This window comes from Falco peregrinus, chromosome Z (genome assembly GCF_023634155.1).
Source record: "Falco peregrinus isolate bFalPer1 chromosome Z, bFalPer1.pri, whole genome shotgun sequence".
In the NCBI taxonomy this organism is placed as follows: Eukaryota; Metazoa; Chordata; class Aves; order Falconiformes; family Falconidae; genus Falco; species Falco peregrinus.
The window spans coordinates 1,257,466-1,285,171 of NC_073739.1; the positions used below are offsets into that span (position 1 = coordinate 1,257,466).

At 38.6% G+C, this 27,706-nt stretch overlaps 1 protein-coding gene across 4 annotated transcripts in view; it reads left to right on the forward strand.

Moving 5' to 3' along the window:
• The window catches only part of MSH3 (mutS homolog 3), a 113,195-nt gene that overhangs the window by 24,821 nt on the left and 60,668 nt on the right, over positions 1–27,706 (forward strand). For all 4 annotated transcript variants that reach the window (XM_055791606.1, XM_055791605.1, XM_055791604.1 and 1 more), the window contains exons 9-12: positions 16,636–16,748; positions 18,119–18,233; positions 24,731–24,815; positions 25,352–25,461. In XM_055791606.1, coding sequence (XP_055647581.1) covers positions 16,636–16,748; positions 18,119–18,233; positions 24,731–24,815; positions 25,352–25,461 — 423 coding nt within the window. The remainder of the gene's footprint in view (positions 1–16,635; positions 16,749–18,118; positions 18,234–24,730; positions 24,816–25,351; positions 25,462–27,706) is intronic.

Here is a 27,706-nt window from a genome sequence, read left to right on the forward strand (position 1 = left end):
GACTGAACCATTGCCAAAGAGAGCATTCACTGATATCAAGGCCTTCAAAGTGTAAACATGAGATTAAATTGAGTTTCAATTTTGAATCCTGATCTGCTTTTTCATTTTTTTTTCCTTAAAAAGCATACCATTAAGCCTACGCTGCCTTCATCTGTTTCCTTCAAATGTTTTCTATTTGTAAAATAATTTCATAGCTTTTTGCTGTTGACTCATTCATGAATCCTAGCAAAGCAGTAGTATGAAAAACACAGAGTATAGCACCTGTATGTTACATACTAAATTAAGCTGTGTGAAAGATAGCTCCCCTGCTTTTTCACTTGTATTAACTTTTCATAGAATGTGAAATCGAGGTACGTAGCCATTTGTGATTAAAATGTGCCACTCTTAATTACAGGAATATGGCAGTGAAAAGAAAATTTTGTATATAGAGGGCATAATTATTAACACTCTTTGTATTTATTACATTAGAAATGTCACTGTGTTTAAGCATCTTTGTACATCTCACAGGAAAGCCTGAAATAATTTGTTGAAAAATTAACAAGTTCATTTCATCACATTTAATGGATTCTTAAATCTGTATCAGCTTATCAAAGAAACCATTAATTAAAAGTGTAATTGACTAGCCAGCTGTTCCCTGTTTTCTGTCCAGCAGCCTCTACTAAAAACATTACAAAACATGTAAAGCGCTTTATCTGAGGGAGACGAGAAGTTCCCCGTGCCAAATTGCGCTCAAGCAGTGAGACTTAATTGATAGTTTCTTATTTCAGTGCGTGTTGGGTGACCACTGTCTATAGGCGTGTACTCCTTTGTATAGGGGCAGGTTATGTTAACAACTTGTGGAGAAACCCCTTCTAAAACATGACATAGATGGTTAGCACACCAGAATGCTTGCTTCCTGGAGGGGAGCACTGCATGGCTAAAGCTGAATGTGTGGCTGCATTTTCCTCACTATGCACCAGAAATTCTCTACTATCAGTTCAGTTCTCAGGCTAGGCTGCTATACTGAGAGCAGTAAATAGGCACGTACTGAGGATGAGTTCTGCTTGCTGAATTGACATACTTCAGCAGCATAAAATGTACAGGTCTTTTCTACATGGGTAGAATATGCTTTGTCCATTAGGTTTACAGTGTTCATTCCCAAGTTTGGAAATTATTCTCCCCAGGTACAAGAACAGCCTCAGCTGAACCGTTTCTTATTTTGAGTTTTACTTCTGTGAGATAGTTGGGAACCGGAAAGGTGCCCTTGATCATGGAGAATCTGTGTTGCTCTTTTAACTGGACATGCCCAGTTAACAGTGAGGATGTAACTAGCCTGCTTTTGTGTTGATACTGCACTTTCCGTTGGGACAGTGCAAGACAAATCGTGACCAAACTCAGCAGTTGTCTATCTCTTTCTGGAAACCAGAGTTTGGCTTTCCTGGAAATTAACACAGATCTCTCAGAGTCTGAAGACTTCTCTGAACATTTGTCTACTGTTTATTTGCAAGATTTTTTTTCATGTATGAGAGTCAAATTTCTGTTTGAGTTAGAATTACTAACAGTAAAATTCCCATTTATCATTGGTGTATGTGACCAAACCCCTGAAACTTCTTTTGTTTTTGGTATTCATTCTCAAATTATGACCTGTAACAGTAAAGGTTCCTGCTCGATTTTTTTTTTTTCTTTAATTCAGCATAACTTAACTTTCAATCAATTTCAGTTCAGTCTGTTCAAGTGATGTGACTGGAGAATGCAAGTTAGGCATGCCAGAAATAAAAAAAAAAAAGAGACTTTATGTCACAGTCTCAGCTGTGAAATGTGGTTAGATAATGACCTTAAATGGTATGTCCTGTCTTTGTTGCGTATGAAGTTTGCTGATAGAAAAAGGAAGAGCATATCTCTTCATCTTCTGACTACTGGATGGTTGAAGTCCTCTACATGAAGACATACTAAGAGAATTCCTGCATGGAAGATTCCTTAGTTTTCCAAAGAGCATCCACTGCTGAGAGCACAAATCTCGAGTTTCTGAGATGTGTGAGGACTTCGTTGAAGCCAATCACCTAAGACTATGATGTGGTCATGAACCAACTCTGGAACCATAACTATTCCTTCATCAGATCCATTTCTGATCTCATCAGTAGACTTGTAAACAGTAAATTAAACATCATATGCTCATCTCTTTTCTACAGCACAGAAGAAGTTGCTTGGTAGAACAGTGCTGTAAGGCAAGAGAGGCGTGAAAAGGCAAAAAAGCCAGTCTATATGTTCTTGTTCATTCTTATTAGTGCAATTAAGCTACAACTGGTCTGTACTGTATTTAATAACTTTCAGTTTCTTAGAATCATTTGTTTCTCAAAATCAAATCAGGAAAAATTTTGGCTCGAGTGGGATTTCTGGATGTAATTTTGTTCAACCTCTTGCTCAAAGCAGGGGGCTGTCTTCAGTTAGGTTTCATGCAGATTTTCCAGTTTAGAAAATCCTCAAGGAAGTGCAGTCCCCAGCCTCTCTACACCACCTGATTATGTGCTTAATTGGTCTTGTGGGGAAGATATTTTTTTCCTAGTCTGTACAGAATTGTGAATAATTTGCAGCTTGCCAACTGCTTGGTTTTATCCTTTCATTGTGCACCTCTGACGAGAATCTGCTCCAGGCTTTTCTGACTGCCCTTTAGTAGAAGGTGCCCCTCATCTTTCTCCATACCGGACAAGTTCAGTGTCCGTAGTGTGTCCTCATTTGCCATATGCTTTAGTCCCCTAGTTGTCTTAGAGGCCATGGATTCCCTCTAGATTTCTGATAGGTGTCTTGTACTGGGGGCCCAAACCGGACTCAGTACTTTAGGTAGGGTCTTAGAATACCAGGAACAGTGGAATGATCACTCCTCTTGATCTCACCATCCTTGTGCTACCATGGCCCAGTGTGAGTTAGCCTTCACTGCCGCAAGAATGATTTGACTTCATGGTACTCAAATTACTTTATCCCGGTATGTTTCCCTGCTTTTTCTTTTCACAAAATTCATACCAATAACCCTTACTGTCCTACCTGCGTGGAAAAATCAAGTCCAAGTGACAAGAATAATTGCGATGTGATTGTAAAGGAAGTAAGTGAATGAGCACCAGTTTGTTAGCACTGATACCAGTAGCTGTGAAGCTTTGTGCTTCATGCTACTCTTACCTCTGCTAGCTGAATTATGATTAGTACAGTGTAGCCTACTGTTACTGCAGATGGGTCATTTAAACCTATTTTATGTTAATCTGAGTGTGAAGTCTTGTGTGGTATATGTATAAACACCATGCTGTTGGTTGCTTTTCCTCTGCAGCTTGGATGAATGTATTTCCCACCTGTTTTTTTAATGATGGGTAATACCTGGAGGAATGGCTACCCAAAAGTTTCAGGTCTGGATATAGATCAGATACTTGTTTTGTAGATAGTTAATAATCAAAAATATTAATTAAGAATTTCAAGTCTTTTACAGAAATATTTGGAGAAAAGTATCCAAATCCTGAAGACTTATTTTGGAATTTTTCTCCTTTTTATTATAACCTGTTAGAATAATGTGGTGTTTTAAGTAAAGAATTCAAGAACCATGGAAGGTTTTCTGCCCGAGTACCACTGTAATGACCCGTCAGCGTAGTTTGAAAACACAGTAATGTGTATACTTTCCTTTAAAATTTCAAGTGAGATGTTACGGGCTGAATTTCAATTTTCTTTTTTTTTTTTCCTGCTTGATTTTTAAAGGTGGTCTGTAATCCTACACTGTTGCGCAAAATATTTATCAAGAGGATTCAGCATTTCTGTTGTGTTTTTGTTTTTGTCTTTTTTTTATGGGAGACTTCTTTCGGATATGTGTTGCTAGTTGACATCTGTCACCTAGAAGAAACTCACTGGTTCTCAGACGGGACTTGGCTGAGGAATGCATGGGAGAAATGTTAGGCCATTGTTTCTGTTCTGAACTGTGATCAGCGCTCCTAGTAAACTGAAAGAAGAAAACTTCCAGTTTCAGCTCGTTTATTTGCAGTATGAGGCGCTCCAGCTGTGAACACAGATCTGTGGATCAGAGGACAGAATTAGTTACATGTAGCTAATTTTGACTGCTGATCAGTTTCCAGACAGGGGTCAGAATATTACTTTCTGCAATGCAGACAAGGCATAGATAGATTCTTCCTGGAGGCCTTTCAGCTCTGTCCTTCCCACATGACATCTGTGTGGAAAGTACAGCCATCTGCTCTCTGGCCCTTTCCCTCCTTCAGGCTTTCCCTGGGGTACCTCCACATTTTCCCTCTTCCTCTGGTAAAGCATTCTAGCCCAACAAAACTGCTAGACTGTCTTCTCATTCAGGTTCTCTTTTTCTCTGTTGTTAGTGTATATGTAGGTGCTTATTTAGTGTATAAAAGGTTCTTAGCTTCCCTGACAGAAAATTGAAAACCAAGCAGTGGGTATTCAGTGTTGTTACAGACCACAGGAAGGTGTGTAAGAGCCGGAGCAGTACCCAGATCTCTTCTTCGGAGCCATTAACTGAAATGGTTTCAATGCAGTGGTGGGTGGAAAATCCAGGCATGGCCTTCCTGCTCGCAGAAGCAATATACTTTCTCAGCGTGGTTCATACTGCATGTTTAGTGCTTCTAGTAAATGTCCACAGCAATTCTTACGCTGGTTAAAGAACAGGATTTATGTTTTCAAAAGTTCTTGGCAGGTACGGTTGTGGTAGTAGTGTGGGAGGTTAGTTCAGATTGATTTATAGCAGATGAATGGACTCCCTCTGTCACCATCTCCATTGTTTCCTATATAATCATTGGAAAATACGTTTCAACAATGATGACTTCCATTCTGACCTCCTATTTATGCTGTCTGTCTGTGCTGGCAAAATATCCTCTTATCCATCACCTGGGCAAATGTATGGTTCATGCTTTAGCAACATTCCTCAGAACCACAGTGGATTTTCTGTGGCTGATGCATTCTGTAACATTCAGATTTGATTTGGGGCTGTTTTTAATGCTGTGAAGACATCACTAACTTGAATTTAAGATCGTTTCCAGAAGTATGTTGTATTGTAGCCATCTGTTTTTAATTTTTACTTGTTTTAACAGCCTCACCTAAGTAACACTTTCCCTTTTCTTGGATAAAGTACTAAATGTTTTGCATATGTATGTATAGGATCCAGATAACTTTGAATGTTTTGAAGGCCAAGGGTATTTTGAATATGTCAAACTAAGAATGCCTAAGATTTTTGCTCAGGCACAGCATAAAGGGGAAAAGGAGATAATTGAAATGGGTGGGAAATATTGTTAAGCATTGAGTTTGACTTTGTTGAAGCTGAATTTGGGCCATTACTTATGCTGCTAGGGAACATATGTCTTTAAATAAATGTACTCTACTGAATTTTTCTCTGTCAGCTTGATCCTGGAATGGAGTTGTAATGGTGAGTTTTAATGACAGTAGGCAGTGATTTGACAGAAGCACAATGGTTATGACTTCACTGCAAGATCTGGTAGGTGGGAAGCCTTTCCAAAAAGGTTAGAAGAGAAACAAAGAAAAGTGCTTTGTGCTTAAATGTTTTTGTTACTCAAAATGGGAAAGCTTCGAGTTCCTGTCAGTCAATAAAACTATGATCAGACAACATGTGACCTTTTGAAGCAAAGACCACTACACTCGCTTTTGGAAGATGTATAATACATTGAAAGAGGTGTTAAGTTATGAGGGGGGTAGTAGAAAAGCTGCCATTTAAAACAAGGTGATAGTCCAAAATTCACTATACACATTCGTATTTTCAAAATTCATTTTATTTCAGGGTTTTGTCATCTTTTCCTTCAGTCTACCTGTCCAGAATTTTTGGTGTCTTTTAGCTGTAGTAACCCTCTTCCTATGGTTTAATTTATTGCCAAAGTTTATGAAGCACTTGAAGGCTTTTTTTTTAATGATGCAAGGTAAAGTTGTAACATTTCTAGTTACATAATACGTAGTACAGAGCTCAATTTTTCTGTCCGCCGTCCTGTTGAGGTGTAGACATTCTTTTAAAAGTCCCTTTTGGTAAAATAACATGGTAATTTAGGGGGAGTTTTGAGAATCAATTTTGACTATGTTAGAGGATAATTTAAACATTAAGTGGTTGCTGTAGGTCCTATGGTCAAGCATGAAGTTATCTAAAGTATTTCTTTATATGAGCAGATTCAACAGTGTTTTGCAGTAGGGCACTGTCTTGTAAAAATTTTTCAGGATGGACTGTAGCTGGCTTCTGGAGCAAATATATCAAAAGCAGATTAAAATGTTGATGTATTTCCTGGATTAGATTTCTTCTTTCTTTTCCAAATAGTTGTATAGATCAGACTCTTAATTTTGACCCTGACATTGCTTCTCTAAGTTAAATCTCTTTTCCCTAACAGTCAGTTTTGTTGTACTTCCCAGAGATCAGCACTTCTCTACTTGTTTCTAGCACGTCATGTACGAGAAAATTTTGGCGCTCAGCTTCCAGTCATGTTTTCAGTAAGAAGCAGTTACAACTGTTTTTCTTTTTGTGCTGCAGTCTTACCCTTTAGTGTGCAGCTGTATTAGCAGATAGATGTGCTGTTGTCCTGTGCTGTTTTCTGTGGGCAAGGGTGTAGCCCCTGCAGCTGTGGCCACTGCATCCTGCAGTCTTCCCTTTTGAGCTACGTTTTAAAATGCACTTTGGTCTGTGTCACCAATGAGTGGTTTCGGACACTGGAAGAATCACCATCAAAGGTATCAGCAAAATACTTTTAATATGAATTTTTGGGTGTGCGTCTTAACAAAGTTTGATGGCAAGCTTCACTCTATTACTTATTACATCAGTGAAACAAACAAAGGAAAATTGAGCTAGAATTATTACAGAGGCAGGATATGCAAAAGGAGACCCTCCTATTGAGTCATGAGGTTCAGAGCAGACCCTCTTGCTTTCTAAACTCCTGATAGTGCTTAGGTACAGCTAGGTCCAATCTTAGTCTCCGGCTTGGTCAGTGGTTTATGTCTAAAGGATGTCTAAGGTTTATTCAACTTTCAAGATGCATCACAAGGTCTTAGCAGCCCATAATTATGGACTAATGTAACATTTATGAGATGAGCTTAATAGGATTTATTACTCTCACAACAGAGACTTAATTATAGATGGGATATCTAAATCAGTTCACACATGGATGCACACAGATGCAATGAGATAAAGGTATAAAGATATATGCATTTAAATATATAAAGCTATACCTGTTAAAAGTTCTCCTCAAGTGAAGTACTCACTTCAAACATCTTGGTACTTCTCAATGGGCAGAGAGTTGAGCCTCGAGGAGTGGAGGGTTTCATCCCATGCCCTGTTGTTAGCTTTTGGTGATGGTCCTCTGAAATTTGGAAGCTTGGGAGTTTGCAGGCTCTGAGAGGTGTCCCACTGGGAGGGAGATGCTGCTAGAAGTTTACTGCTGTCCAGGAGGGCTCACAGGGTCTCACTAAGGACTGCTTTTTATAGGGGCACAAGATGGTAGGCTGTAGTCATCCATAAATTTCCATTCTGGCCGCAATCTGGGTCAGTAATTTTTCAAAGTTCCAGTAACAACGGTACCATTCCACTCGGGCTACGATTCAGGTCAGGAACGTTCCAAGGCCGTCGGGGGGTGACTGATGGTTCCCGCTGCCGTTGCCCACCTTGGCCAGGCGACAGGAGCTCCTGGTGCGGCCAGTGCCGCTCCCCACCTGGGCTGTGCAAGAGCTGCTGGTGCGGCCTGACTGGGTGCAGAGGGCTGAGCCCTCACAGGGCTTCCCGAGACCACAGGGCAGCCCAGGGGAGGGGGGGACGCCCCACCACAGTCTGTCCTTGGACTTGCTCTGACAACCTGCTTGCTCCTATGTTGGCTCTTTTGTTATACCAGTGACAGAAGCTTGTATCGTTTAGTGAAATGATCTGTCTGATGTTGGTGATGGTGCTGCTCTAGGTGGAGGGCTGGACAGCATGACCTCTAGGGATCTCTCAGTGATCTTTGCGCTTCTAGAGGCAGGATACATGTTCCTGCTCTGCTCGCTGTGATCATTGTTGACATTCAGAATTGTTTTTGAGCAGTGAAAATAGGAAAACTTGGAGGTGGAGGGGGCAGAAGTGTCAGGCAGTGAAAGTCTCTAAAGGGTGAGTCATTTTGCTGACCAACTACAAATAGTGAAATGAAGCTTGTGGCTCTAGGGAGGATTGGAAAAGGACTGTCATACAATCCTTAGAAAATCACCGGTGCTGCTAAAGCTTTCTGGTGGCCAGCTTTTGCAACAATTTCCCTTAGTAATAGTGATCAGAGCTGGATGGTCTGGTCCTGTCATTGTCTTTTCACTTCATTTTTGGTGAGCCATTTAACCATGCTAGCTAGAAAAAAGCTTTTTTTCCCTTCCCCGCACTGTGGATTTTTTCTGTTGTAGCATGCTCCAAGTGCTTGGTGCGGGGTCAGGAAAGCTGTACAGCTATTGCAGAAGAAGCAATGGGAATAAGGAGCCAGGGATGAATGGGGTGGGGAGAGTGGTACCATGACAGTCAGCAGGTACATTGATGTAGACATGCACAGAACTACAGCTGCCATGTCATTGAGATAATACACAATAATAAGAGCTGGTGCTGAGTATTTATCCTCTTCATACAAAAGTATGCTTGTTCAGCTATATGTTGTATGAAGTTTAAGACCACATGTGAGGAGAAAATACAGAAAATGACCCTGTCTGATGGGAGAGAACACAGCTAATTAACATTTTATTTAGTACTGGGCAAAAACTTTGGCAAATACAGAGATGTAAAATGATCCATTCTTGAGGAAAAAGGGGAGAGAGGCGAGTTCAGAATTTGAAAATCATCCCAAAAGCACATGTGGTTCTGAGGTGTTTAATAGCCTGTCAGCTAGGTGTGGAGAAGGAGACATGAAAAAGTCTTACGCATCTGATTTTAGGATATATGACATAAATGGGGAGTTTCATTAATTTCTGCTGACACTGCATTTTTCATCTTTGTAACTGTATTGTCTGTTTGGGATTTTAGAAATACTTGCATTTGCTTTTACATTACCTGTCCTTCCCCCCTCCCTGGCTAGAGTTAAGGTTAGCTTGAAGCTAAGTAGCAAGCACCAAAGCACTCTGTCCCTTCAAAATCGTTAAGGCTGGCATGCTGTGTTGCTCTGGCACGATGCAGCAGTTCATCATGTTCTTCTGTATCCTAAGAAAAAGATCTTACAAGCTCTATGGGTTGTGTTAGGGTCATGTTAGTGGTGTCCTTTTGGAGAAACTTGTGGTGACTATTAGCAAGTAAACTCTTTGGCATATTGCTGTGTATTTGAACCCTGAGTGTTTTAAAGGAGTGCAGAATAGCATGTGTTTGGAATTTCCTGAACTGTTCTCTACAGAAAGGCACCATGGTGAAATCATCTTTGTGAAAATTTTTTTTCAAAAAAGTGTGCTAATTCTGCTGGAAACTTCCAACCTTAAAACTGTGTAACTGGTGTCAGAAAATTCAGGGCAGAAATAGCCACAGACCAGTTAAACAAAGCCACCAAATACGCCCTGCCGTGGGAGACTCGATAGTGTGCAGAAAAGAGAGGCAAGCCACAGGGGTGATCCCAAGCTATCGCAAGCGTGTGTCTGGACCTATGTCTTCACTCTCTCCTCACTCACACTTCATTCAGAAGTATTTTCCATGGTAGGGTGTAACTGGGGGAGCATTATTTCATTTTGGTGTTAATGTAGTATGGCAGATACTAGGCATACTGTTCATATATTTTGTTTTGTGGTGGTGGTGTTGCTTCACTTTTTTTTTTTTTTTGTTTAATTTGCTTGAATCCCTGCAAGAAGAGAGATTTTTGCTGATTGGCATAATGCTGAATGAAGGACTCGTGGTGCCTGTGGGGATTCTGGGGGCAAACTTGCACAGCTGGTTCACGAAGCTGTCTCTAGCACATCGGAGGTGGACGGTAACAGGAGAACAAGCACGTGGCAAATTAGTCCAGTGTGCTCAGTCTCCTGATGAGACGAAATCAGTGAGCTGCATCCTCTCAGTCTCATGTATGTGTGGCACCTGCTAAACGCAGAGGGAAATACTGCTGGAACCTTGGAGAAGGTACTGTGCTGGCTTCTGAAGAGCAATTGTATGAGCTGATACACGACTGCACAAGGCACTGAAGATCACTTTAAATAGTGCTGTCCATTGGATATGAACTGCTCTGTGTTGTCATTTCGCAAGTAAACTGTATTTGCTTTGGATGTCTAATGGAAAGAACTGTGCTGTAAGTTAGCTTCTACTCATTTATCCCCCATTCTGCTTGCATGTGTTGTTTGTTTACAGGTATAGACGATGGAGAGAACTTGTACTTTTTTAGGTAATTTCTCCACCATGTTTTGAGTTCAAGGCAGGTTTTCTGATATTCTTTGCAGTCACTTCATACCCTCTGAAAGTTGACTAGAGTTGCCCTCTGTTTCGTTGTCCAAGTTGTAAGTAAAGTATTGAGGGCTACCAGATGCTGTATTGAGTTTTATGGAACTTTGCAAAACACGTTGTTTCATTTTGATGGTGAACCCCTGACGCTGTCCTGAGTATTGTTCTCCAGCCAGTTTTGTACCCATTCTCTAATAAGTACTTTCATGTAAATCATGCTTCCCTAGATCAGTTATGAGGATGTGTGAAACGATATAAAATAACCTCACTAAAATCGAGCATGTAGTAAATCTTCTTTTTCTCTGTCCACAGAATCTGTCCTCTCCCACTGAAGGAAATTAAATTGATTTGGTGGGATTTTATTTTTCTTGACAAATCTGTGCCGGCTGTTGCACATCTTGCTTTCTTCTAGGTGCTTAGAAATAATTTCCTAGCAGTTTGTGATCTTTTCTACTAGGTTTCTGTGAAACAAGTGTAGTGTGTCTCATCCCATTCATCAGACAGGCAGATGGAAGGAGCCTGAAAAAGTTTTATGTCTTGTTTATGGATGTGGTAGCTGCTGGAGTGCAACTGTGTTGTGTTTTGTCCTGTAGTCCTTAATTCTGTTCTCACAGAAGACAGTGTCATACAGTGCCTACAGAGCCTCTCTGCCCTGTCCTTTTCTGATAGCTTCTTTGCTCTATTTCCTTGACAGCTCCTGTCTCTTGAGTTCCTAAAGTTAGAAGAATGTTTTCTTCAAATTTCTTGCATCTAGACTCTTAGTTTGTAGATAGGGTTGGAGTTCTTTTCAGCTGTAGTTCTGCTGAGGTGACTAGAAGGAAATCGGGATGTACATGTTGAGGAATATTAATAATTTGGATAGTAAAAGGCAAGCAAAGAGTTTTCCCCAGGTTTTTCTGTATATATATGTATGTGAATCTATATATGTAAAATATACTGTGTGTGTATATATATGTGTGTACATATATATATATTACAGTGTGTCAGAGTTGCTTCTAGGCTTTTCAGCAGCTTCTAGCATAAGTGAGCATTTTGGGATGGGATATTTGAAAAGTTGGAGGTCTTGTGGGGTAACGTGTTGTATGTAGTATATTGATAGCATACATGTGGTAATTATTGTTTGGTTATTACAGGCAGAAGTGATTTAAACCATTCTGAGAGTGACAGGTACTTAGAGAAGGTGACTGTGCTGCGATTTTCCTTGTAACAACATTTATCTCAATCTCTGATACCTGAAGGTTGTTCAGAGCAAATGTGGGAAAGGACATTAGTCTGGCAGGACAAAAAAAGCTGTGCTTATAAAAATATATGTGTTCAGTGCCAAAAGAATAGCTGCTTGGAAATGTTACAGAGGCCTTGCCAGAGAAGCTACTGAAGCTCCGTGTCAAGATTTACCGAAAAGGGAAGGATGGTTGTTCTGGAGTTCTCACAGACAATTCAAACCTAGAGCCCCTGAGGTAGAAGCAATTGTATGACAAAGGTAACACAATGATGACAAATAAAGGAAATTTCTGCTAAGCATGCTAATAAGGGAAGATGACACAGTATGCCTGGATTTCTGAAAGGAGTAATGCATTCAGGTTACCTTGCTCTACTGGGCAGTGTAGGCATTTTTTCCCTTCAGTGACCAACTGGTCATTCTAGCAGAGTGCACTGTGATAAGTGCAGAGAAAATAGCAGTTTGAATAAAATGTATAGGAAAAATTAAATCAGTTACTTGCGCTTTATATATCTGTGCTTAGCATCAGAAATAAAAACTAAATTTTAGAAGCAGAGATCTCCCTTCTAAAATTCTGTATCATTTATGAATTTGTGTTGTGACATATGAATGTACAGTTCTTACCAGTGCCTGCAGCCCTTCATTTGAGTAGTCCTAAAGCAGAACAGGCAGGGTGGGATAGTAGTTGGAAGGTAAAATTCGGGAGTTATTTGCTTTCCTTAGGAAGGCTTTCTGAGCTTCAAGAAAACTTGGTTTGCATGTGTTTGTTTTTCAGGAAGTCTTTATGCCCTTTATACCTATTTAATTGTAAATTGTAGAGCAGTAATGAAGTGACTCCTGTTTTATTCAGCACACTGCAGTGAGCTGTTGTGCTTATATGCAAGGTCATTCTAACAATAACAGATTTCATTATTTTTTGTAAATATTTTGAGTCAGTATCTGTGAATTAGTTTGATTTATGTTAGTTTATATTCTTCTAGCATTTTTTTGTCTTGAAGAGATTACACGCACGCACCCGCCCCCCCACCCCCCCCCTTTAGTGATCTCTTTTGAGTATTTTTCCTGCAGCATTTGGTAAGCAGTAATTCAGGGATAAACCCCAGCAATGTTGATCCTTTTTCATTTTCCCAGTAGGGTGACAGATAAATTAGTCCCTGTAGTAACAGATTCATAGAACAATATAGATTTGAATGGACTTACATATTACATTATATACACAAAAGCGTGTGTATGTGTATCTGTGTAAATCTGTGTATCTTAGGATCTCATCCTTTATGCATGTATTTTGTGGACAAGTTGATTTCCTATTCTTAAATGTGGTAAATAATCATCTCTTCAAGCAACTTCTGTAATGGATCTCATGAGGAAAAAACAGTTCTGCATGAAAGCCCAGTGTGCTTAGAAAGCAGGGAATGTTAATAGGGGGCACCACAGGTTCATGTACACCATTCAGTTGACTGAAAGCCTGAAACATCTCTGTCTGCTCAGTATCCGGTTAAGGGTGGTAGCAAAGGAACTTGTGCAAGGAAGGTAAACAAGCTTTGAAAAGTTGAGTTTCATCGTTAACTAACCCTACCAGTGTCTTTGGGACTATGAGAATTTCTTGTTTTCAGAAGTACAGGAAAGGGTATTGATTTAAAGAACAAAGTCCAGATTTCTTAGTGACTAAGTATCCTTTATTGGCAGCGCTGAATGCACGGGGCATCCTTCCACCAAACGTGCATGTTTAAGGTAGCTAATAATTCCATATTTATACAATGAAATAATGATTATTCAACTAATATCTATACATATTCATTATCTAATCCTGCCTACCCTCGCTTCGTATGTTAATTAGCTTATCAGTCCTTCGTGCTTGCACAAATTCTTCCAAGAGTTGTGGGCAGGGGTCTCAGAGACGGGGGCAGTGGTCTCTAGGAGGAAGGCCGTAGGTCTTCCTCATGGTGTACTTTTCACCTCTTGCTCGTTATGTGATGGTCTTGCACATTTGCAGTGTTCTTAATCAGTCTGAGGTAATTTATGCCCTTGCTGGCCATCTGCTTTTCTTGCTTAATTGTTTCTTTTACCCTTATCTGTCCTCTCCTGCTGGAGTGTTCTGCTAAAGTTTTAGCATAGGAAGGTCAGCAGATAGGCGGATGTCTAACAAAGGATAACAGAACAGACGCCGAAGGTCGATGAGTAACATATGGCGGTACATGATATCTAGAATTGTTACAGTGGTTAACAATCATTATAATGGTTATTCTTTAATTCTATCCTAAAGTTAGTTCACACTACATCAGTATCAATAAAATACTGCATGAGTTGCACAGCAGTTTGTTGTAGATGTTCTGACAAGAATGATGTTTACAGAAGTTGATGGCAAATTGACTTTTGATTTAAATAAGCATTGGTAGCTGGAGCGATAAAGCATCAACACATCATTCTGGCTATAATCAGAAAAAATGGCCTATGGGTGATCATCTGGCTAAAGAAAGGACAGACATGAAAACCTTCTGCAGCAGATTCAGTTTTCATACATCTTGATAAAAATTCAGATTTTTCCACATGTTTAATAGGTATCTATAACCTTCCAGCTTTTTTACTTTATCTAGAATATCAGATGCATACTTTCAGATAGGTGAAGTGTCAGATACTTGTTTGATGATGCCATATCTAGAATATAAATATTGAAATATGCCATGACTTTTACAAATCAGAGTTGTCTAATCCTAATGTGAACTATTTCCTATCAATATAGTTGATGAACGTTAAGTACCATTGTAAGTCACTCAAGTTACATTGTCTGCAACTATCATGTGCCAAAGTTTATGCTAAGGGGTCGGATAAACTTGGTTCTGAAATGAAAGAAAATCACGAATGCATTGATGAAAATGACAACAGTTAATTTTTAACCATTACTTTAAAAACAAGCAGGTGTGGCATGTATCATCCAATTAATTACGCCCTGAAGCCTCCTGTTTTGACTTCAGTTCTAAAAATAAGCTCTGCAGACCTTGCTAAGCCTTGCTTTTCTGAAGGTGGTGTTATAAAAACCTGAGAAGTAGAAATGGACAGTAAAATTCTGTTTTAAAATGATTTCTCTAAGTCCCTGCTCACATATGGTCAACAGAAATGCCCTGCGGTATTGCAGGACTGATCCGAAGGCTTGTACTCTGCTAACCTCCAGATACCGTACAACACATTTTAAAAAGTTTCATGCTGAAGTGGTGGTCTTGCAAAAGCCTGTAGTGAGTATCCATGCTAATTTAGCAAAATGGATGGATATGTTAGAGCACATTATTACTGAAGGTTGGAGCAAGTGAGAAACACAAGGAAGAAAAGAGCTGATTGCTATCAGAGGTTGAGGAACACAGACTAATTGTCTTTCACAGAAATCCATTTGCTTTAAAAATGTTTTCTCATTCTGAGTAGAGTTGGGACAGAGGGGAGTCCCAGAGGGCATGAAGACTGAAATCTTAATTGGATCAGTCCATTAAAACTAAGTCACTGGAAGTAAGCAAGGGATCATCTAGGATGTGCTGAGAAAGTCAGACCTCTGAGACGCAGTTAGTTTGACATGTATTATAGGAAAATAACTCTCATTTTTAAGAGTTGAGCCTCAGACATATTGATCCTTTCAGATGGGAATATGTACAATGCGATGCAGAAACCCTGTCTGTCTGTTTTTTCCTGTGAATTTGAAAAGCTCTGCAAAAAGGGTATTGATTAATTTCTTTCCTATAACACCTACACAATCGCTCTCATTGGCATAATTCTAATACACTAGAAGTATTTGGTTAATTCATGTCCCATGGCAGTATGAGACTGGATACTCTGAGGCCAAACAGGTTTTATATATGTCTTTTACTGGCAGCTTTCTACTGGCTGCTTCTTCAGTGCTCATTCTGTAGATGTGTAATTATGCTCAAAGGTTGCAGGGGGAGTGTGTGCGATTTTTGTTTTGGTTTTTAACCAGCATATCTGTTTAATGCTGTATTAATAGCTGTACAAATTTAATGAGTAATACAGCATCTAATTTTTATTTCAGTGAGCAGTTATAAAAGCAACCGGTTAGAAAGATTGTAACTTGTAAATACCACACACATACTCTTCTCTGAGTCAGATTATGGCATCTCAGATTTCGTCATTTTAGCTTGACACTCAAGCGCAGGTACCAAGTAACTTTGATCTTATGCACATTGCAATGAATAAATTCTTTTGCCGCTGTCTTACGTAAGGGGCCTATGGCAGCAAGGGTCACAGGGAACAAGCTAGATTAATTTCTCATGGGTTGCAGAACAGGTTGAAATCCTGTACTGCTCTAATTCTCAATTACTTGGTGGCAGTAGAGAAGGATTCATGGAAGAGATCTCATTTGACTTATTGGTGGAAAAGAGTAAGTTTGCTATGTTTACTGGCACTGTTAAACTGGGAGGAACTGCTGGCCTGTTGGGAGGACTGAGTTATCATTAATAACATCCTTGGAAACCAAATGCAATGAGATTGAAAGAAGTCAAGTCCTTTAGCACAAGGAACGGAGAAGTCTTCAAACAGTTACCAAATAAAGCACAGGAATACTTTATTTCAGCTGCATATAGGAAAAGATGCAATAGGTTAATATTACAACAAGTTGTACAGCGTAGAACAAAGCCTTCAAAGATAAGGGGTAATTAAATAGGGTAATCGATAGCATAGGGGTACTGCTTCATTATTTAGTCATTTTAAGTCTTTGAGAACAGATAAAGCAAATACTTATGATTGATGAAAATGAATTTACATTACTCTGCAGGTATACTAGACAACCCCCTGAAGTCTCTTTTCAACTTGCTTGCTGTTGCTGTTTGGGTTTTATTTGTTTGCACTTTTACAATAGAAAGAAGAAATGTTTTAATGAAAACACCACACTCTTAGAAATGTTCTTAACTTACTTAAGTAGCTCATCTCTTCATTCTCTACCTATTCAATTGAAAAAGGGAGCATGAAAGAAAATGCACTTTTGTAACCTACTTAAATATTCCTCACGAAGAGAACATAGGTACTGAAAGTCACTGTTTTCTCTTTGCAGGTTATGGGATGACAGAATTAGGATAGAAAGGATGGAAAACCTCCATTTTGAATACAGCCATGCGTTCCAGCTGATTACTGATTTTTATGCAAAAGAAGTGCCTGATACTACAGGTATGTAATTCAGAATGTCTGTGAAGCATGCATCCTTTTATCCTTTACATAGATAAGGAATACATGTGGGTGCATCCCATCAGGTCTCATGGACTTGTCTATGTCCAACTTGTTGAAGTGTTCCCTAACTTGTCCTCCTTTGTTAAGGAGAAATCTTCATTGCTGCAGAATTTCCCACTGGTCTGAGAGGCCTCGGATTCCTCAAGGCACATCTTACCAGTAAAGACCAAGACAAAGAAAGCACTGAGTTTCTCAGCCTCTTCCATGCCCTGTGTCAGCAGCTCTGCTTCCCCATTAAGCAGTGGCCCACATTGTCCCTTGTCTTACTATTGCTGCTGATGTACTTCTAGAAGCTCTTGTTGTCCTTCAGGTACCTTGCCGGTCTCAACTCCAGGTGGGCTCTGGTTTTCCTAAGTCCATCCCTGCAAGCTCAAACAATGTTTCTATATTCTTCCTGTGTCACCTGTCCCTGCTTCCACCTCTCATACTCCTCCTTTTTAATGTTGGGTTAAATCAGGAGCATCTTGTTTATCCATTAAAGCCTTCTGTCACCTTTGCTTAATTTTCTGCACATTGGGATCTTAAGAGCTTGGAGGAAGTGAACCTTGAAAATGAAAACGAACATTATTTAAATAGAAGTGAATACAGGGCTAGCATCCTTTTTTTTTTGTTGTTTTCTCTCATAGCTTGAAGATGTATGTTTAGACAGATTTAAATTCACACATATTTAGCAACTAAGGGAAATTATTCAACATCTGAAATGTTTCTTCAAGTTCTTGTGTGTGTTAACACACTAGGAACAGAAGAACAGCTTTAAAAAAAATCTCTGAAAAAACTTAATAAGGTTTACAAAAATGCCGTTTTATGTTAAGATATAGAGTGAATTCTCCTATTATTGCAGCTGGAACGGAGACTGTAGTAGAACAGTATCACATACGAATAGCTGTCTCACAGAGATGGAACCATATTCTGCAGACCAGCCGAGGCAGACAAATCACAGGCATGTGTGCCAAGGCCTTTTCATTCTATTTAACTTGCACAATGTTGCCTGCAGTAATGGAGATTTCAGAATTTTTAGTTTGTATATTTAGAAGTTTTCTATGCCAACAGTCATTTTTATGAAGAAAACCCTGTGGAGTCAAATGTTTTATGTTTCATAATGTGTTTACGTTATTGTAGTGTTCTACATTCTTTGGAACCATAAATGTTATTTTGGAACCTCACTTTATGTTGATTTATAGATATCATAGAACACTGTACATATATTACAGATTTCCATTTTGATTAAGTTGCAAAATAGATTATACTTTTTCTAAAAAACGCAAGTAGTAAGCAGTGAGTTAACAAGAAAATGACATCTATTTTTTTAGGTCCTCAAAAACTATCTTTAATACTAAGCTTGGATAAGCCTGTTATTTGTTCTCTGGCAGCAGTAATTGCATACCTCAAAGAATTTAATCTGGAAAGGATGCTTTACAATCCAAGGTAAGTTGCCTTATGTAAACTTCCAATTCAAACCACCAATATACGTACCAGTGTTATCTTAAAAGTTTTAGCAGACAACTTTCCCTAAATGTAATGAAGCCACCTGCTACAGTGATAAACATAGTCCTTGTAAAAATTATACTTTACATTTAAGCTCCTAATTAGAACTGAAAGAATCAAGTGATTTCTTTTTTAAGTTTTTTTAATGAAAATCTTTATGAGGTATGTTTGTATAGACATCACTATCAGTAATGTAAATCGCCATGAACTGCTGCCAAGTGTTACTGAAAACAAGGTGCAAAAACTGGTAGATACTAGGGGAAGATTTTAAAGTTTGTTAATCAATATCAGCGATCATATCTCACCATCAGTTTTATTTTGTGAACAAAATTGGGAGCTTTTTTGGCAGGTTGTTTTTGTTTTAAAGCTCTAATTTAGCTTTGCAGATGTTTTTTGCCAGAGGTGTGTAAATAATTGTCTCTTGCTATAATTCTGGAAGCAGGTATAAATACTTTTGTGTTGTAACGTTTAGGCAGAGCTTTGCAGGTATGTTCGAGTTGGTGTTTTCTTTATAATCAATAACTAGATTCACCTTCAACACACCTTGGCTTTCTTAAAAATCCCTTGAGTTGGCTCAGTGGTAGCTAGGGGTAGGGGAACAATCATGCAAAACCTTGTTGATAGACCATCACCATTTCTGCCAAGTTACTACAGAAACACACAGACATGGAAATAATTTTTCTTCCCTTAAGTAGTCCCAAAACCTAGGCTTATTAGATATGCTCAAATGAGTACTCAAAATTTCTAACAGGGTTATGCAAGTGGAATCAAATGAAAATTAAAAGATACTGCCACTCAGGTGTCTTTTTTATGCTGTCTTGCAAAAGTATAAAAGATTGCTATCCTACCTGGCTTAGGTTTGAAAATATCATTGAGGCTTATTAAATATTTTATTAAAACAGCTTTATCAGTCATAGATCCTGTGCCAAATGTTCTCTTGTTTGTCTCAGTATTCCTCTGTCTGGTAAGTGGGCAGGATTTTACAAAGTCTGGCTGCAAACTGGAAACTTAGAAATATGTCATGTCAGTTGCAGATCTTCATGTGTGAGATTCTTAAAGTTTCAAGTCTTATTTTGAAGAGCTCCATACATTAGCAGATTTTCAAAATGCAGCTGCATTTAAAAAAAATTGACTGCAGATGTCAGCTTTAAACATTTTTCAGGTATCTGCTGAAATATTTGATAATTATATATGCCTGGGTTTGCCGGATTCTGGAATGGATTTGCTTCATTAAGTTGCCCTTCCCCTCTCCAAGTACCATTAGAATGTCAACAGAAAGTTTTCTGGACTTAGAGGCCTAATGAGGAAAGAATTCCTTTGACATCTTGTGAGCTGTCTCCCCTGCCGCATCCATCAAGGAGTGCTCTGATCTGTGGTGTGGCCACCCATCACCGTTGGTCGGCTTTTTCTTCCCCTTTGTTTTTTGAGTAGTTTTGGTTTGTGGTTTGTTTTTGGTTTGGTTTTTTTTTTTTTTAATGCTTGGCTGGCTAGAGAAATCCTGTTGTGAGATGTATGTCAGGCTCATGGACCGTGTGAGAGGTGTGCCAGGCAAAGGCTGTCGGAGGCTCATGGATCTTCTGCAATTCTGCAGGAAACAGAGACGAAACACTTCCATAGCGCTGTAAAGCAACTTAAAATTCCTCGGAGAATTCAGGCCAGTGAGCATATACTGGTGAGTCAGTGAGCATGAAGTTGGAGTTGTGAGACAGTTTTCACTTATTAATGTGACACAGATCTGGATGAAAAAGACCTATTTGATAGGAAGAATGACCAAAAAATTCCTCACACCACTGTACCTTCTTTGGATAAACACTATTCTCCCAGCTGAAAACTGCAGCTCAATTTAATTGTAAGAGTCATGAAACGTCGCCTAAGTTATGAGAGATCATCATTAGTGGGGGGCAGAAACAAGTTGTAATATTTAGATGAAGGTTTTTAATCCACTCTTTAAGATCCTAAATAAAGCAAAATATTAAAAAGAAAAAAGGAATTCTGCCACAGCAGGACCTGGGATATGGCCAGACTGCTTTAGAGCACTAGCAGCAAGTAAAAATGGAATTAAGAAAGAATGATACAAGCTTTTTTTAATTGATGTTTTCTCATACCTTTACACACTGAGAGCGCTTTATTGGCTTTTGACAAGTCTGTAGACATCTAGGAGAGGTTTTCAAATACAGCTGAGTACACAGTTTTGCTTGAAAAATCACCATTTGCATAGCAGTTGCTGAGGAAATGTCTCAGTGTGTTTTAATTTAACTTATATGTTTTCCAGCATATTTGGGACAGAAGAGGCTGTAGTTCTCAAATGTTGTGATAGATGAAATAAGGAGTAGTGATAGATGAACTTCAAGAAATTGCAGGGAATGGGAGAGCCAGGTATCTTTCTGAAGGAGGGGATAGCTTTGGGATTGGAGTACTACCAGCAGTGAAGATAGAAGAGGTAGAAGTGAAAGAGGACAGGGAAAGGTTAAAACAGCTTTGAGGGAGAATGGGAAAGAGAAAGAATTCAAGAAGAGGAGAAGCGCTTGATTGTAACTTATGGTAGGGGTGGAAAGGAATTGGCAAGATAAATTAAGCGAGAAGTCAAAATGTAAGTTCTTCCACTTAAAATGGTGGACATCCTTGAATTTTCAGAGGAAATGTTACAGAAATGAGAGTATGGTGTTTGTAAGGCTTTCATATCGCTTGGGTGCTGATGATGTCAGAAACCTAATGTATACAAGACAACACATAGGCTTATTTATGCACTCCAGCTATGAGAAAGGGAGTACTGAAATGTTTTGGGGAGGTTTCAAAGTCAGCTCAGGAGCATAAGGGACTGAAAAGGAAAGGCATGGCTTTCAGGCACTAAGAAGAGGTGCTTAGCGAAGGATTTACCATCTCTTTTGAGACAGCAGCAGAAGGGCAGCAGGTGACCTCTTGCACCCTGGACATCTGGAGCTTGTAGGAGTGGAGCAAGGAGGGCAGGCTGAGAGGGCAGACATCTGGGTAGAATGAGGTTGCAGGCCCACTCTTTGGAGTGAGTTCAGTGGAGAAAAAGATGGCAAATTCAGGATAAAAACGATGGAGGTTATTTCTGGTTTTTGTAAACCTTCCCAGGGCCTCTCATTTCTGTTCATGTTCTTTGGTTTGTATTTCTCAGTTTTGTTCCGTGTGTGTGTGTGTGTGTGTTTTATTTTGTTGGCAGGTTTAACCAGAACTTGCTGGGCTCCTATCACATCAGGGATCCAGATCAGAAGTTCTAGCCCTGTGGCAATATTCGCTAATGAATTTGAAATTGGTTAATTAAATACACAATATAGTCAGGGTTTTATGTCCCTTGCTACTGAGACTGTGGTAAATGTTTTTCATACCTAAAGAAAGCTAATGCTTCTGAGAAATAAAGAAACCTGGTTTTACTCCTTAAAGCTGAATAGGGGTTCCTCTAAATCTTGTCTACATATGTAGGTTTGTTTTGTGGTTTATTCACCCTTAGAAGTCCCAAAGACATGGACTCTAGAGGTCTGTAAAAGGTAATTAGGCAAAGAAAATATGCTGCTTAGTAGGTTTTCGATACGGTGCCTTGCGGCTTTGCTCGGAGTTGTTACGGATTTGCAAAAGTGAAGTAGTTGAAAACTACTGATCTGAATAACATGCATTCACTTGGGCTGGTTTACTGAGTACGAGGTTATATATAATATATCCTGTGGAGAAAAGGATAAAGAACAAAAAGTGTCCTTCAGTGCAAGCTTCTTAGGAGGCAGAATCACAGAATCATTCAGGCTGGAAAAGACCTTTAAGATCATTGAGTCCAACCATAAAAATAACACTGTCAAGGAGATCCAGTTTCACAGGTAACATGAATGAGGATGTATATTACTGTCCTAAAGCAATCATAGTAACGCTTTAATACTCATCAAGCGTGGTTCTACTCGGAAAAGTCATTTTATGAGTAGAAACCTGTTTCTCATGAGTATTCCTCAAACATTTCCTAAACCTTACTAAAAGCTTGTGTTTCTTTTTGTTTCTTCTTATTTTCCGAGTCCAGATAGCATGATCCTACCTTGCCTTGCTTCCCAGTAATGAACTTGTCAGCTATTTCCATCACTTTGTGTTTTGTGCTATTTAAGTATTTGAGACAGTTGCAAGTCTGTTCTTTGAAAGTCAGGTCACACTGTCACCTGCAGAAGGAATTATGGCATTGTAATCCAGTTGAAGTGATTTTGAAGGGTCATTTTTACTGATGTAGGAGGTGGCTGATAGCAGCGTATTAGAATTTCTCACAAGGAATATGTTAACACCCTTGGTGCAAAACCAGCACTGACAGTATTTGTTTACAACCTTCTTCTTACGCCATTTGGTCCTTAAAATCACTACAGAGGCAGTCTTTGTTCACATTTTTATCAAGTTCTGATCCCAAGCTGAAGGAAGATGAGGGGGTGGAAGCAAAACATACGCTATGCTGTGACATCGGGAATTGTTGGTTGGGCATATACTGCAGCTGATCTTGGCTATTATTCGTATACTCTCAGCTCTCAGTTACCAGGGTTAATAGCAGGGTGGAATAACTCAGATAAAGAAAACACCTGGGTAATATAAAACACATATAATTTATGCTGTGAGAACAAGTTTAGCATATCAGATTCTAGAAGAACAGTAAATATACTCTGCAGTGGAGCAGAGTTAGTTGTCTTTAAACAATAGGAGAGCAAGCTTGCTGTGAACAGAATACACTCTCTGTTTAGTGCGGTGAAGCCAGGTGAAGTGGGGAAACACTGGAATCAGTAAATCCACAACAGTGAAACCGTGAATGAGTGACTGAGGGTTGACGGAAACAGCCAAAAGCATCCTTTTTGCTTTTGGAAAGAGGTGGAAAGGCATAGGTCTTAGCCAGCTGGGTGTAACAGATCGTAGGCTTGAGTACTGGGAAACTGAAATGCAGCAAATGGGGAAACTGCAGTTTAGGCAAATCCTAGATGCAGAAAAGGAGTTTTTGGAAGAGTGGGTAGGATTTGTCGTTGATCATAGGAACTGGGAGCCATACAGAAATCATTCGTATTTAAGTTTTGCCAGCATCAGCAGTTGTGACTTAAGATAATACAAGGAAGTATTGTTTTGTTGCTTGTAATAATTGTGTACTTTTGGAAAGTGCAGCTGCTTTTTGCCTCCAAGGTTTGGTTTTGCTGGTCAACTTTGTTGGTTTCTGGGATAGCACACTAGAGCAGAGTAGTTATGACTATGGGTTCAGTTCCGAGTCAGCTGTAATTCCAAACTATTGTTGAATTTCTTGAGGACGCTCAGTTGAATTGACCTTTTTTGTTTTTTAATATTCTGTGCAAAATACTTCTGATTTGACCCATTTTTTAGGAATAAATTTACTAGCAGGCCCAAACACCTGCATACAACATAAATATGTAACTTTAGTTTCTGAATATTTCATGTTTCTTAAAGTTGTAGTACTATACAACAGAAAAGCTTGAGCATTTGAGTACTCCCCCAGAGAGTTTAAAATTGAATGCACTGAAAAAAATTCTGAAAAGTCAAGAAAGCAGTTTTAAATCCTATCCAGCAAGTCGTTCTGTTTAGTCTAAAACAATAAAGTGTGTCCTGTATTTTGTGCAAGGGGCAGTCAGCAGTATGATTAACAGAGACAATCATGACTTGATTTGTTATAAGCATTTACTGAGTATCTTGCATGTCACTTCATGGTCCTGACTACCACAAGTGTATGTTTAAAACTGAAATAATTTTCATATTGAATATGATTACACATCTAATACAATTATTTTATTAACGTTGATTCTAAACCAACACAACCTTTGGATTGGTCTCATCCTGTTCTGTTAGTGAGTTTCAAAAAGTCAAGTAATTGTAGTCATGGTTATTTCGTATTAAAAGTAAAATCAAATGATTTAAATATACCCTATTTGTATTTTCCTAAAAAATTGCTAACATCCTGTTTAAATGTGTAGTAGTAGTAAAAAAAAATAATAATGTATTTTGATACACTGTTTTGACGATAAATTGTGTTAAAAGTCTGTTCCACTCTTGAAGTATTAATTCTTAGGCCTTTCCCTAATACTACTGTGATCATAACAGAACACTAACAGAAGCACCTACTTTTTCAATTTCATCATAAACTTACGAAGGGGTACTTCCTTTAGCCATTTAGTGGATCAGGATTAGATAGAAGAGCTGGATTTTTTCTTGAGCTTTGTCAGAGTCATTGTAGGAGACTGGGAAGTGAGTCATAAATCTTGTTTTCCCAAGCAGTAAATTAAAAGAAGTTACAAATGTTCAGGTTTTTTATTTATTTGGATAGGTTTTAATTTCTTACTTGGATTTTTTTTTTTATTTTGCCTAACTAATGAATTCTCTAATGTGAGAAACTTGAGAGTGTTTCACTCTTATGTCTGTGCCCAAATTTAAAATATAATGTATGAAACTTCTCTCCCCAGCAATTTCAAACGGTTGTCAAGTGAAACTGAATACATGACAATTAATGGGACAACAATGAAAAATCTTGAAATTTTACAGAATCAGGTAAGGGCAAATGTAATGTTTTTTTAATAAATGCTGAGATTTTCACAGCTGTGTGACACACTGTTCCTAATGAAGTTAAGTTAGTTCGCAAATCTCACCAAGAGGGTTTAAATTATTTTAAATGGGATCAAACTGAAGGAGCATTATTTTTTCAGAGGCATAAATGAAAGTTAATCTATACTGGCTTTTAGCATGAGTTAAGAACCTTATTGCACTTTGACTAGCAAAGAACTTACCTAAAGTTTGAGTTCTTGAGCAAATGCGGTCAAGGGGTATGACTGCAATAGGGTTTGGTTTTTCTTTTGTGCTGCTGCACAGACCTTTGTCTAAAGATTTTCTGGCTGAAGGAAAAACATACTTCAGTGTCTTATGACTGTTGGAGGTACTTCAAGGTGTTGTTGGTAAACAAGATTGGTAAACAAACATGCAGTTGCCGTATCTTCAAGCCTAAATACAACAATGTGATGGTGAAGATCCTTTCCACTGTATCATTGATTGGTCAGTTAAAAATGATTATGCTATCTTTATTGTTTTAGACTGATATGAAAACAAAAGGAAGTCTGCTCTGGGTCTTGGATCATACTAAAACTTCCTTTGGACGTCGAAGATTGAAGAAATGGGTAACCCAGCCCCTCATGAAATCCAGGTGAGACAGTTTTTTATCTTGGGCGAAGTATGTATTTTATAATTATGATGTTGAGTATGCCCAGTATATTAGTTTTTCCTGAAGACCTGAGATCCATAGTAGAGTTTACACAGGAAATGGTACAATAGAAGACGTGGACATTATATATAGGTTTGAAAGAGTTACACAGCTCTGTTTGGGCACAGAACATCTGAGTAATTCAGAGTAGTAGGTCTGGAGCAAATTAGAAATTCCTCTGCAGATACCAGATTGAATACCATGCTAATGCTGCTTTTTTCAGACAGTGGGTGAGGGTTACCTGCTATTGGAGGATGTTTTATTCCTAAACTTGCCAATGAATGTTTGATGTCTGTCTTGTTTCACATGTATTTGCATCCTTAATATATTTAATTTGTTCTGAAGTAGCTGTGGATGTTTCTGTTATCCCTGTATATAATGTATTGCATATGAAAGTATTTATTTTTATTAGTTCTGATATGTGATGATTGATTGGTCACTCTTGTGTGTTGAGCTCTGCTTTATTAATTAATGCCTTATAAATGCTTTATTTTGCAATACTATTATGCTTGTCTTTACTGGTGTCTGTCTTGAAATGGATTCCATCTTTTCTGATTTCTCTTTGCAGGCTGTATTGGAGTGTTGTACTTGAATATGTAATAAATAACAGTATTGAGTCCATGGAATGTTTGTTGCGTACATTTTAAGTTTTTTTGGATCTATTCCTTTGTGCATTCCCTGACCACTGTCACTGTAGAGTTTACTTAATTGTCACTTTGTTCAGCTATAGCATACAGAAATTGCTTTTAGTTTGGATATCTAAAATTTCTCCATCTGTTTTACACCTGTAAATATATTAAACATTTTTAATGCTTATTAGTTTTTTAAGAATTTTAAATAGTGAGGTTGCCAATGTACTAGTGTCTTGCTGTTGCTGTTAATTTACAAATGTTTCTATGGAAGCATTTTTTTCCCTTGGTCAAATGTAGTATGTTAAAGCACTATGCACTATACTTATGAAGTACTGCTGCTTGATTTTCTTGTTAGCCTTTTTGTAAGGATCTTTTCCCAGTAGTGTAAGAAAAGCGCATAACTACTTTTTCCCTCCTGTTTTCTTGGTTTAGAATATTGGAGACCTTTTTTGTTTGTTGAAGCCATACTGGTTAGACTTTTTCACACTGCGGTTTCTGACAAGGATTTAATAAGTTGATTTCAATATGCCTGTTTTAAAAAAAATTCCTCTGATAATAGATTTCTATAGATCTTACCCACTTCAAGAAGACTTTTGATGTAACCATCCTAAATAGTGTCAGACATTACAGAAGTTAATTATGCACCTTGTGTTCACTTTAAAAGTGTATAGATAGAATATCTGCGCCAATTTATAGAAAAAAAGTGAAATAACTTTATTTCTTTTCCTAAGTGCCTTAAAGGTTTTTGGGAATTGTTGGTAGAGCTGTCAGCTGGGGGAGCCATAGCACAGCTCTGGTCTGGTGTGGTGGCCCACCGAGGAGGGGTGCCTGGAACCCATTTTGCTCCCAGATGATCCCGTATGTGATGCAGCAGGTGAAATACCATGCAGCAGTAAAATAGGCAGAGATCTTATTCAGACACAGATGATAGAAAACTGCTTGCCTGAGCACTTCAGGCCATCTTAACCAGTAATTTTAGTTTGAATTCTCCCTTTGTCTCAGTGCAGAACCAGCTTTACAGTTTTGGTTTCTTCTCTTTCTGCTCTGCTCTTTGCTGCTTTTAGGATTGACACTTCCCTTTTTCAGCCTTCTTTCTCAGTATGGAAGGAATTTCCACAGTTGGAGATGGCAGTACACCTCAGCTGAAGCTAAAAAAGTTTGTTTCTGTGCATTTCTCCCTTTCAGACTCTTAAGTTGTAATTTCACATACTTAGTGCATCAGACATTCGGCAGTATTGTTTCTAGTAATGCATACAAATGCACTTAGAGAACAGTCTGTGATTGTAATTCATTCACCTGTACCTCCTGGAGTGACATTTTCAGAGGAAGTAAGATTTCTGTACTGCATCTTTTCCAGTCAGTGGATAGGTGCGTTTCCCTTGGCATATCAAAAAGTGAGAGGGTGTAATTACTGCTTTATGCCTTATAGTTGAAAATTACTTGGGTTGATGACTAAATTTCCAGGGGAGAAACTATACACTAGGTTGAATAAAGGTAGAATGTGTACAGACAGCTCATTTGGCAAACTTGAAGATACCCGTTAGATCATTGTTGAT